Source organism: Ixodes scapularis, unplaced genomic scaffold, assembly GCF_016920785.2.
Source record: "Ixodes scapularis isolate PalLabHiFi unplaced genomic scaffold, ASM1692078v2 PGA_scaffold8__174_contigs__length_109621045, whole genome shotgun sequence".
Classification (NCBI taxonomy): Eukaryota; Metazoa; Arthropoda; class Arachnida; order Ixodida; family Ixodidae; genus Ixodes; species Ixodes scapularis.
The window spans coordinates 103878609-103890272 of record NW_024609883.1 but is presented as its reverse complement, the minus strand read 5'-3'; the positions used below and the strand labels follow the sequence as shown (position 1 = coordinate 103890272).

At 44.3% G+C, this 11664-nt stretch overlaps 1 protein-coding gene across 1 annotated transcript; it reads left to right on the top strand.

The window, feature by feature from the left end:
* The first annotated feature begins 1721 nt into the window (after nucleotides 1-1721).
* On the top strand, nucleotides 1722-10660 carry LOC115310381. Its single transcript, XM_029968741.1, has 4 exons — nucleotides 1722-1788; nucleotides 6605-6723; nucleotides 7133-7237; nucleotides 10574-10660. Exons 1-4 carry the CDS (start codon nucleotides 1722-1724, stop codon nucleotides 10637-10639), a joined length of 357 nt encoding a protein of 118 aa, XP_029824601.1. The 3' UTR covers nucleotides 10640-10660.
* Nucleotides 10661-11664: the final 1004 nt, after the last annotated feature.

The window sequence follows — 11664 nt, the reverse complement described above, 5'->3', positions numbered from 1 at the left end:
GCACGTTCAAAATGCGAGCCAAATATTCTATTTTGCTCGCCTGGAGCGCGGACCTCCGTAGCTCTCAAGTTTTGAGCTGCGCTCCAGGCGAGGAAACAGAATATCTTTGGCTCGCGTTTCGAACGTTCGTCATTACACTTCCCCACTTCAGTTTTTTCGTCCTCCGTTCCACTATACGTCCCAGCGTAACAGAGGCTCCAAGAGCGAGCTCCAAGCCTTCACTGTGTCAGTCAAGCACGCGTGCTCATGCAGTGCGAGCATCGTTCAGGGGAACGTGCTTTTGCAAGCTTCGGCTTCGCTATCACGTAAAGTGAAACCTCTACCTCGTTGAGTGAAACACACATGCTCGCGGAAGCTATAAAAGAAAGCAATACAAATACTAAAGCTAAAGGAACGTTTAATGGGATGCTGTGGCCGCAAGCTGCATTTTTTTTTTCGTTTTTCTTTTTTTCTTAGAATTTTTGTTATCGTACATCGACAGATGCGAACATGGCACGTGCAACATCTGATGTTACAGCGCCACGTAGATGATGCAGCCAGCATAACATGGTCGCGTCTTGAGGACGCGCTCGCGCCCCCTGCCCCAGAGCGACGAGCCTTTGTCTTCGTCAGCACCGCATTTGGTGACCCTTTGATGATTTTTGGTTTACGAAATTCCGTTTCACCCGTCAATCCCCAGAAGGATAGGAGATCGGGTTTGGTTAGCGTTCCAAGGTAATTCCCAAAATAATTCCCCAAAAACTTGGGTAATTTCCAAATATTAATTAATTACAGTTTGCCTCTCATTTGATGCTTCCTGTGTGCATTTGTTTTGAATCTAAATAAAATATTTATCAAGCGAGATATATTTGTATCAGGGTAAACACGAGCAAAAGGTAGTGATCTTCTGAGCAAATCGGAACATGTAAGCTTTCTATGTACCTACCATTTCGTTCGTCAGGGACGTAAGGAAATCATAGCGTGAAAAGAAATCGAAAACAATCAAAACAAGTAATGACCTATTGCAAGCAACTCGAAACATAAAAAATAATATTAAAGTTTTTATTATTGACTGAAAATAACCAAGCTGCTTTTCTTGTGGTATGGCAGGATTTAAAGCAATACAAAGTACTTAATTGAAGTGTAATTATTATGTAAAGCTATTATTTCATTCTCATTGCCTTCAATATACGATGGATTGGTCAATGGATATGTGATGTTTAAAAATACATGTAGTGATAAATAATTAGTTTCTTCTATCTCCAATTGAATTAAACTTACGTGATTTAAGTAAAATAAATCTGATTTAAATATAATTTTATGAGATTCTATTTTCAAAAAGATATTATATATTTTTTTACCTTTTTAAGACTCTACGGGAAGTAAAATTGGTTTACATGTAAACATTAAATACTTTGTTGTGGGACATTTGAGTCTAAGTTTTAACAATGGCATAGAAACGAATATTAGTTTGTCTTTGCTTTGTTTTTACAATGGTAGTATTTCTTGGAATGTCAAGACAGGCTTTCGACTTTCAAGTCGAAAGCCTGTCTTATCTGTTTGTCTTCAATGTCCCTCTTTTTTTACCGTGAATTAGAGACCAACACGCTCAACCATCTACCTTAAAAACGTTCACTTACAAGGCATTTGCATTGGAACATTACCCATATCCACGCTTTTTTTTTCTAGGTGAACAACTTCCTGCGACCTACCTGAAGTCCTTTCTCAATCATCGGAAGAAAATGATAGTGGCAAATATTTCTTTGCTAATGATTTGTCTGCAAATCACCTCCAGCATTACAACCGCCGGTAAATAGAATGTTCCCTCTATAGAAGCTTTGCAGCAGCTGTGCATGGACGCCACCATAACTGACCTTCAGTTTTTGTTTCCTCGTATTTCGTTTATTTCACTTCATTACCATAGCAGGTTAGGTTATTGCCATATTAGATTCAACTGTGTCCTTTTCTAAAGCATCGGACTTTGTAGAGGATCGTCAACTACCGTTTCAGTTGCTCGGCATCTCGGTAAGACAAGAAAAGGTCAGCAGTGGCGGCTTTAATATGGCGCGTGCGTAAAGCGTCCATATTGTAACTGGGAGACCGAGCCTTTAAAGACCAGGCACAGCTGATTAGTTCCCCACCTTGTTCTGCCCGTTGGCGCGGTTGTGGTCATACGCTTCGTTACGTCATAGATCAGAGGCAGATTAAAGGCAGGAAAACACATGAATACAGTCGCAGAGACTGAGAACGCAAGGTCACCGTTCATTTACCGGTGATGTTTTTGTTTATCAGATAATATAGGACTATTAGTAAACCGCTACCATGTTCCGCGTACTACTCTATGCCGGAGCTTTTGAAGCATACTTTTAAGCGCGCGCCCTGCAGTCACGGTATCACCTGTGCTTTTTTGAAGCCGCTTAAAAGCGTGCTTCAAAAAAGGCTCCGGTAGTGCGGTACGGGGAACACGGTAACGGTTTGCTTCAAAGTCCTCAACTACGCACTTACAGAGAGACAACGAAAAGTCGTGACATCGCGCATTGTGGGTTGTTCAATTTGGTCGATACTCCGTTTCACACGAAGTTTAAGCGCAACCAACGTTACTAAAACACTCAGTTAGGAAACTCCCATGGAGACAGCTCTGAAAAAGTGGCCCCAATCTGTCTCCGAGCACCGAGCTAATGACGAACACAACGCCAGCTGGATGGATGGATTGATGGATGAATACGGCTGAGCCCTTTGGATCGGGCGGTAGCTTACGCCACCTAGCCATTTTGTTTTACCATTTAAGCTTAGAATATTTAAATGTGAAATCTATATTCACTCCGCACTGCAAAGAAAGTGAGGCTATGAAACCCCCTTGCCATCAGTGAATCAGAAAATGCCAGCTAATGACGAACACAACGCCACCGTTTCTCCCGCAGCGGCCACTCGAAGAACTGCACGTGACTTGTATTTTGGCTTTAAGAACAGATACAGCGATAGAGGTTACAGGGGTGCCACCCACGTCTCCCCGGCGGACGCACCGCGTTCAACTACCGAAGTTAAAATGCACCTAGGGCGAGTCGCGCTACCTGAAAGGCCCGCTGAGGCATGGTTGTATGAAAACAATACTAATTGTTCCGCAAAATCTTGCGAACTAAAAATGATAAAAACATCACACGCCCATCATTTGGTACTAAACTCCAATAAATTTCATACAAAAAGAGTCTTTTCCGTTTGTTTTTACGCAAAAACAAGCTTTCAAAAAGCTCGAGGTGACCATAGTACAGACGAACGAAAAAGAGTGGCGCTGTTGTCGCATTTAGCTCGGTCTCGGTGGACGCCAGCGGCCCAGGTTTCGACGACGAATTTCCCAACTGAGTGTTTAGTAACGTTGAGCGCAACCAAGGCTACGGTGCAAAGGGAACCAATAAAGCAGTGCCAAAAAATACGTCGTCATGGCCTGCGTTGCCTTTGTGGGTTCGATATCACCGGTGAAACAAATCAAACACAGAAACAAAAAAAAAAAAAGAAAAAAGCCAAGGGTCGCAGCTCATTTACTGTACGTGATTGGTTCAGCCAGTGATGGGAAAGGAACAAAGACTATGAGCGTCGTGACGATGCACTTTTGTCAGTGCTTGATTGGTTTTATTGGATCGTAGCCTTGGTTGCGTTTGGGCCCGATATAAAACGGATTGTGCCTACATCGGGTACGAATGAAATGCGAACAGCGGAGCACGTGGCCTTCGATACATGCGGATACGGCCTTCGCAAAATTTGCCTTCTGCGATTTTTGCAAGGGTCTATACTCGGCGTCAACTCCCTTTCGCAACAAAAAGGCAACCAGGAACTGAAATAACTGCGGAGTGGAGAGAGGGGTTAGGAGGGCACGAACAACAACTCCTAGGTAAGAAAGCCTAAGTGCTGAATTTTCTCGCGTCAATAAATAAGGCCACCGTAGGCCAGATAGTGAATACGGCGTCAGCGTTCGGCTCGAGCTCGTGTTCAATAGGGAGCACGACATAGCCGAACGCTGATGCCGTAGTCGTGTCCGATCTCTGCCCTGCGGTGTAGCCCTCGTTAGTGACGCAGCAAAATTCAGCTCTTATAGACCCTTTGTATCGCTTATTACCTGGGCGAAAAGTGCTGAGTCACTGAGCTGTGGACGCATGCGCAGGGTCTGATATACCGCGCAGCGGGGCAACTGCGCATGCTCAGAAGGCGTTCCACAACCCAGCACACAAAGATGGCAGCGCTCAGAAGGCGATTTTTTCAAAGGTCTATACTCGGCGTCAACACTGTTTCGTGCTGCATTGCCAAGGCCAGCGTTGCAGTGCACAGCCGTTCTACAGCAGAGCGGGGTTGCAGTGCTGTGGCCTTGAGCTCTTAAAACCGTGCAATACAGCCAAAGCTTCGCTGGGAGAGAGCGTGTGTCAACCTGTTCAAGAGGAGGGAAAGGAGGAACGAGAGAGGGGCCGGGATGCCCCGTTCCTCCTTTTTTTCCTCGTGAAGACGTTGGGATAAACTCTCTCCCCAGTAGCTTTGGTTGTACTGCAGGGCTTTGGTGAGACCGTACGGAGAATAAGACCACAGCGCTGCAGCCCCGCGGTGCTGTGGCTGTGGTACTTGGCTATATCTTGCATCTCATTCGCACGCGCTCCACCTCAAGTTCAAACACATAGCCGACGCTACGAGCTGATGGGACCAATCAGGGAGCGTCGAAAGCGCACCATCATGGTGTTCGTCATGTTTTTGTACGTGTTCAATGATCACTGAACCAATCGTAAGCAGAAAAAATGAAAGCCGTTTACAACTCCCTGTAACGCAGAATTAGAGCGCAGCTCTTGAGGAGGAGGAGGGAAGGGCACTGGGGGGGGGGGGGGTCAAGTGACCTCGGGTGGCGACGGGTCACGTGACCTTGGGGGGTCACGTGACAATGCTGATAGCGTCATCAGTGACGTCACTGATGACGTCACTGGTGGCGTCATCAGTGACGATGCGGATGCCGGTGACGTCACTAATCACGTCATCAGTGATGATGACGATGCGGATGCCAGTGACGTCATCCATGACGTCACTGATGACGTCATCAGTGGCGATGACGTCAACGGGGTCACGTGACCTCGGGGGGTCGCGTGACCTTGGGAGTGGGGTCACGTGACCTGGGTTTCCATCGTGACTCTCGTGAGGGTAACCCTAGTAACCCTCGTGAGGGTAACTCTCGTGACCCTCGTGAGGGTAACTCTCGTGACCCTCGTGAGGGTAACCCTCGTGACCCTTGTGAGGGTAACTCTCGTGACCCTCGCAGGGTAACTCTCATAACCCTCGTGAGGGTAACTCTCATAACTCTCGTGACCCTCGTGAGGGTAACCCTTTTAAGGGTTACGAGGGTTACGAGGGTAACCCTCGTGAGAGTAACCCTTGTAACCCTCGTAACCCTCACGAGGGTTACGAGGGTTACTCGCGGTTACGCCGACGCCGACGGCGACGGCGACGGCGACTCCGCTCAAGCCGGGAACGGTCGCCTAAGAGCTGCGCTCTAAAAGGCCCAGTTACCTGCGCATTTGACGCTGCTTGCTCGGTTCTATTGCCTCGTAGCATCGGCTGCGTCTGGACTTCAGCTGAAACGAATTATAGCTTTGACAGAGTCTGAGTACTGCAGAAGCTATGCTAGCCTCGATAGCTAGCACAAAATAGTTGACGCCGAGAATAGCTTTGTCAGAGTTGGAGCACTACAGATGCTAGGCTAGCCTTGACAATGTAGCACGAAAAAGGTAACGCCATGTATAGGCTTCCTTATCTCTGAGTTGCTGGTATGCACATATCGGAATAGACGTGCAACCTCACAGCCACTTTTCCATCCCGTCATTTTATCAATGCCTAGTTACCTCTTGGTAGGTCAGCGTGTACCGCAGGCCACGCGCTCCGCTGTTCACATTTCATTCGTACTCGGTAGTACACATCCCGGAACCCCACACAGAAATTGGTGCAAAGCGTGTACGGTTGACCGCTTTGAGAAGGTCCCGAAGCGAAACTTTAAAATCAGATGATTGCAAAGCTAAACATTCTACAAAACAAAAAAGAACCATATTTGTATTTAAAAATGTAGGGATGGGTACTATGTTTAAATGTGCCATAACCGCAAAAATGAAGCGGATCGCCTGCTACAGAATCTAATACAGATTTGACGAGCATTCGAAGCTCGCGTCCAGTGGCACATTGAAAGGCATATACTAGAGTTGCCAAGCTGCCAAACACTTCTGCCACTAAACACTGCGCGTCGCATAACAAGTAAATGTAACTTCTGACTTTGATTACGAATGGCCTAAATTTTATACAAAAACTGCCGGTTTTAAAATCTTTTTAGGGTTGAATGAAAACATATAACGTGTATGATCACCTGGTTAGTGTAAGACAGTTATTAAATAGACGCTGGTATTTATCACTAGCGATTAAAAAGAGCTGGGAGATTCAAACAACCATAGGAAGGTAAAGAGCAAAATATTTGTACAGAGCAGCCTGATCTAATTCCAGCCTGCTTGAAAGGGAAGATCGTTTCATATGGGGACAAGTTGAGCTTAAAACAAATAAATATATATTTCTGAACATTGTTAGGAATATTATGAAACGCCTTTTACATTTGTAGGTGCAGACCCACCAGGAATAAATATAACAGGTGGTATCAATAAACTCGCACCGAATTGCGAAACAACAGTCAAGAGGTTATGTGAGAAGGATGAATTAAAGAAAGGTGCGATAACAAAGGTAAGTGCTCGAGAAGTCTGAGACAGCTAATGTTTTTTTACAAAAGCTACGATAGTAATCAGGCCTAATTTTAATATTTGTGCGGATATCTTCAAGTATATGCTCAATTGCTCTGGCTCGGCAACCGCTGGAACGATATTGGACGGGGCTCGTTTGCGATATACATGTGAAAACGCTTGCATACCCAAGGGAGCAGCGTTTAACAAGAAAACTAGATGATGAGTTTAATTTTCATTGTGGTGGGATGGTGGCGATCAAGAAAACATGCTACATATCCCAGCTTGGCTCGAGTGCTCTTTGTTACACTGCACTATTACGGTACAAATGCTGCACTTACAGTTAAAACAGACCAATGAGTAATAGGTATTTACACGTAGTTATCTTCATGCGTTATAAATATCACTTGCAGATTGATGTGAAACTCCGCGAATGCCGCCTACATTGCTATTCTAATGGTGGTACGCACGTTTCGAGTATGCATCTTCCTGATACCATGCCATGTGCCCTTGGAGCGGTGAGTCAACGTTTTACGTTAAAATATACAAGCAGTGGCTCAGACATGTTTCCTAGCGTGTCGGAATGTTCGTCATAAATATATAAAATCTGGGCTAAAGATTTATTTTTTATTTTTTTTGTGAAGTATGTCATTTAGAAATGCACATATAGTGTTGGTAGGGTCCTTCAGTTTCGGGTTTGATATTTGTTAGAAATCCGGGAGTTAAAATCGGGCACCATATTACAAGCTGAGAATCCGGGCGAAATCGGGTTTTCAAAAACATATTCTGGATGGAATTCAGGATTTTCACATTATCTCGAAATATATAAGAACATAATTAACAATAAAAAATTATTCATTTTTATAATTTTTGTTTTTAGGTTAAGTTATTATAGCAGCCCCCCCCCCTCCCTCCAATAAAATAAAATAAAAATGATTCTATTTTGGCTTTTTCTTGTTTTTGTTTCGCGCAAAACTAATAGCTCCTTCCCCTGGCAAATAGCGAGCGCTCGGCGCGCGCTCGCCGAGCGGATTCTTGTTGGAGCCGCTCGGCGAGCGCTATTCGCGTCTCCAGCTCGACGCTCGCCCTCCCGCGGCGGAAACGGGAAGCGCTCTAGTGAGGGTCCCCCGATTCTCCTGCTCAGCGGGCATGGCGGAACTGCTCGCGATCATGGCTCGCGAAATGTCGTTTCCGAATGCAAACAACACTCTTCACTGTCCCAACGTAGTGCTGCAGCCGGTATGGGATTATTGCTTACTGGAGAGTTTTAGTATTGCGCATAGAAGCAAACGCAAGCGGTGTGCGTTTGCGTTAGAGTTGCGTGCCCCAGGTTGTGCGTGCGCCTCATCGCCATGCGCCATCCAAGACCGCAAATTCTGGCTCCGCGCACGCGCAGTGTGGAACGCGCAAAGCTAACGCGAACACACAGGGCTTGAGTTCGCTCGTATACGCAATAGTAAAACTCACTAGTGTTTCACCGGCTTCCAACACCAACGAAACGGGCTGCAGTGAGCAGACGTGCAAGCAGCTAGGCGTTCCTTCGAACTGGAAAGGCTGAGATTGGCAAAACGACGGCGAGCATATACAAAGGTAAATAAATGTTATAAAAAAACTAGTAATTAAAAAAAAAGCTTTTTTTTTTTTTCTTTTTTTTTTTTTTTTACTTTTGGGCATTTGGTCTGGAAGTATATTGGCGGCGACTTTGGACGTTTCGCCGATTGTCAAAAGTCGCGACTTCGATAGCACAATGTACTTTACCCACAATTAATGTAATTTTACATGGATTTCTCACATTAGCTAGAATGTTTTCATTGATTTTAGACTATTTTTATTTTATTTGTAATTAATATGTAGCAATTGGAACCAGTGATGATAATTAGCACAGTTTTCATTGTCATATTTCTTCGCGCGTTTAAAATTAGATCATAAGCAACAAATTATATTAGAGCTTGAAGAATTACTTATTCAAATATGTTAATTTTAATATTATTATTATTAATACAAATCACGGCAATGTATGCCTCTAATTAACGCCAAGATCACGAGAATACTCTATTTAACCATAATAGTCTTTCCAGAAAGGTATAATTCTGTTTTCTTTTTAGCATATGAAAAACTCTGACCTAGTTATCAAGATAGACCAACAGTTAAACGCTGGATGTAATATGAAGTCCTACGCGTCACGCGGTGCTATAAAAACACACACACAGCTGTCTGACTCGGATTCCGTCTTCGGTTGTTGCAGTGAGAGCAGCGTTTATTAGTTTATGCGTTTTGTGTACATATTGTAAAAATTGCAATTATTCTCTTATTCTTGTGCAGGGATAATTGTCATTATTTCCCATGACAATTATCTGAGCGAGAAAAAGGCAGCGAGAACGCACAGATATCAGCACAGATTGTTTCAACAACTACGAATATCAGCCTGGATCGAACAGTATGTCACAAAACAAAGTTTCCGCGAACAACTTTTTTAAGTAGGTAAATAATTACGATGTGAGACACATCTTGTGTCATAAAAGAATTCGAAATTAAGACATCTGTCGAGAAACTAAATCCAAAATAGATGTAAGTTTCGGTTTCGCTCCGGAATTAAAACGCGCATCCTTCCGTAATTAATACGCTAAACACCGTTCTTGTTTTCAGGTTAAAGAGGTGACCTGCGCTCATAAAACCCTAGCTTCCTCGTATTACCAGAAATAATTTATGTCGCTCAGTGAAGCCGGCACACTAGACAGGCTCAACAGCGGCACGCATCTCTGACCCTCACTAAACCCGCCATCTTGGAAAATGAGTGGCGCCACCTATAGTTAGTTGGAGTCGCGAATAGCGCTCGCTGAGCGGCTCCAACCGCTCCGTGGAAAAGTGGCGGAGCGCGTCGAGCGGTCCGGAGTAGCTCTTCGCGCAGCCTTTTTCGGAGGAGTACGATCTGTAGTCACTCGCAGCGTTTCAGTTTGTCTATCAATAGTGATGGGACGAATCTTTATCCGAATCAAAATTCGGACCCGAATCTGGAGATTCGGAACGATTCGGAAGACTAGCCGAATCTGAAGTGATTATGAAAAGTTCGGAAAGATTCAGAGCGTTGCCACGGTTGCCAGATCACGTTGATGAGTGTTTCAACTTTTCGTGACATTAAATTCACTAAATTCTACAAAATGCACAAAATAATGTTGTAACGTAATAGCATAGTAATAAATAAAATGTTTCGCTTTTTTTAATATTATTTTGGATGCTTGTGGAGAACGGTAGCCAGACTGGCCAAACATCGCGGGGAAATTGGTTTCGGTTCCGGATTACAACCACTGGGTGGAGCTGCGGTTGAATGGTTGCACCGCGTTTCGCAGCGCCACGTTGACGTCACGTCGCGGCCGTACGGCTGATGATTAGTGTTGCCATCCTTCTACAAGATAGTTTTGGTTATGCCGTAGATGCCCAAAACCGTGCACTTTAAGCCGGGATACTTACAAAACTACACCCAATATCGAAAAAGATATAATTGTAATTCCAGGACCCTTCTTTAGATGAAAATATTCGTAATCCCAAATTCAAAAATATTGACCGGAGTTGCCTTTTAACAGAACATGATTGTTACACAAAACCATGGAACGTTGGCGCCTTATCTCAATTACCATGAATATGTTCTGACGCGTTTGGTGACGAGGAAGTGCGTAGCCCATTTTTAAAATGTGAAAAACATGTTTCCCTTTTTTTTTCTCTTAGAAACACGGTACATATAATTTACCTGCGATATTTTCTAACTCTTCAGTCAACTCTTTGACTGTCTTTTATCATTTCTTGTAATGCCTACTTAATGAGTTTGGACTTAATTTAGCTCCGCTTTGTATACACAGACATGCCAAGATGGAAACTGCGTTTGCGAAGCCTGCAATCAAATAGCACCACGCCCACCAAGATGAGAAGTGAAGCGACTCTAAACCTTCGAGACTGGACAAATAAAGTTAATATATGTATATTTTTTTTTTCTTTTACGTTTTGCGAAACCAAGTTAGTTCTCTTCCTATGACCTTTGGCAGTGTATGCTTAAGAGCTCATTTTTTACTTTTAAGCTCTCACTCGCTGGAACAACCACGAGCAAACTAAGCCGAATATCGAACTGTTTATTGTGAGACGTTTACAGTCCCCCAATAACAGAGTGGGATACAAATGCGTTATTCCTTAAACATTTAGATGCAAACAATATATTATAAAATTATAGTGACTTTAATTAAGAAAACAACAATGACAACAATAAAGATTACACGCTGCTGCTGGTTATATACAGCTTGTAAAGAAAATGAAAGACGTTTACAAAATCTCCCTACTGCGAAATTAGAGCGCAGCTCTCGAGGAGGAGGGGAGGGTACGGGGGTTAGGGTAGGCCCGTCCTCCTCCTCCATAACCTCTCCGCCCCTCCGCCTCCTTCCCTGCTCCTCTCCTCTTCCTGTCCTCCATCTCTCCTCCTCCCCTCCTTTCCTCCTCCCTTTCTCCTCTCCTCTTCCTCCACTTTTATTTATCCTCCTCACTCCTCCTCCTCCTTCTGCTCCTCCAGCTAAATTTAGCTGGAATATGGACGCCACGTGACTTCAGCACCAATTCAATTTCGCCGATACGTTTATCGGCGAAAATGACGTCCCATGACTTCGTGTCACGTCACACATGAACAAATTCAGTTTCTTCGCTAGAATTAGCGAGAAAATTGACGTCATGTGACCTCAACAGCAATTCAATTCCCCGCTAGATTTAGCGGGAAATTGAATTGGTGTTGAGGTCACGTGACGTCACTTTTTTCGCTAAATTTAGCATGTTTACGCCGACGCCGACGGCGACGCCGCGAAACACGGAAACGAGCGCCTAAGAGTTGCGCTCTAAAAGTAATGTTTTTACCTTGCTTCCTCAGTACGGAGTAGCACAGTATCGATATACGTGACGTGTGGCTGCCCTT

What these genes read in the sequence shown, in the direction of transcription:
- LOC115310381 (XM_029968741.1), top strand. Translation starts at nt 1,722, where the DNA reads ATGATAGTGGCAAATATTTCTTTGCTAATGATTTGTCTGCAAATCACC. An exon ending in CTCCAGCATTACAACCGCCG is followed by an intron (nt 1,789 to 6,604) that starts GTAAATAGAATG and finishes TTACATTTGTAG; the next exon opens with GTGCAGACCCACCAGGAATA. An exon ending in AGAAAGGTGCGATAACAAAG is followed by an intron (nt 6,724 to 7,132) that starts GTAAGTGCTCGA and finishes TATCACTTGCAG; the next exon opens with ATTGATGTGAAACTCCGCGA.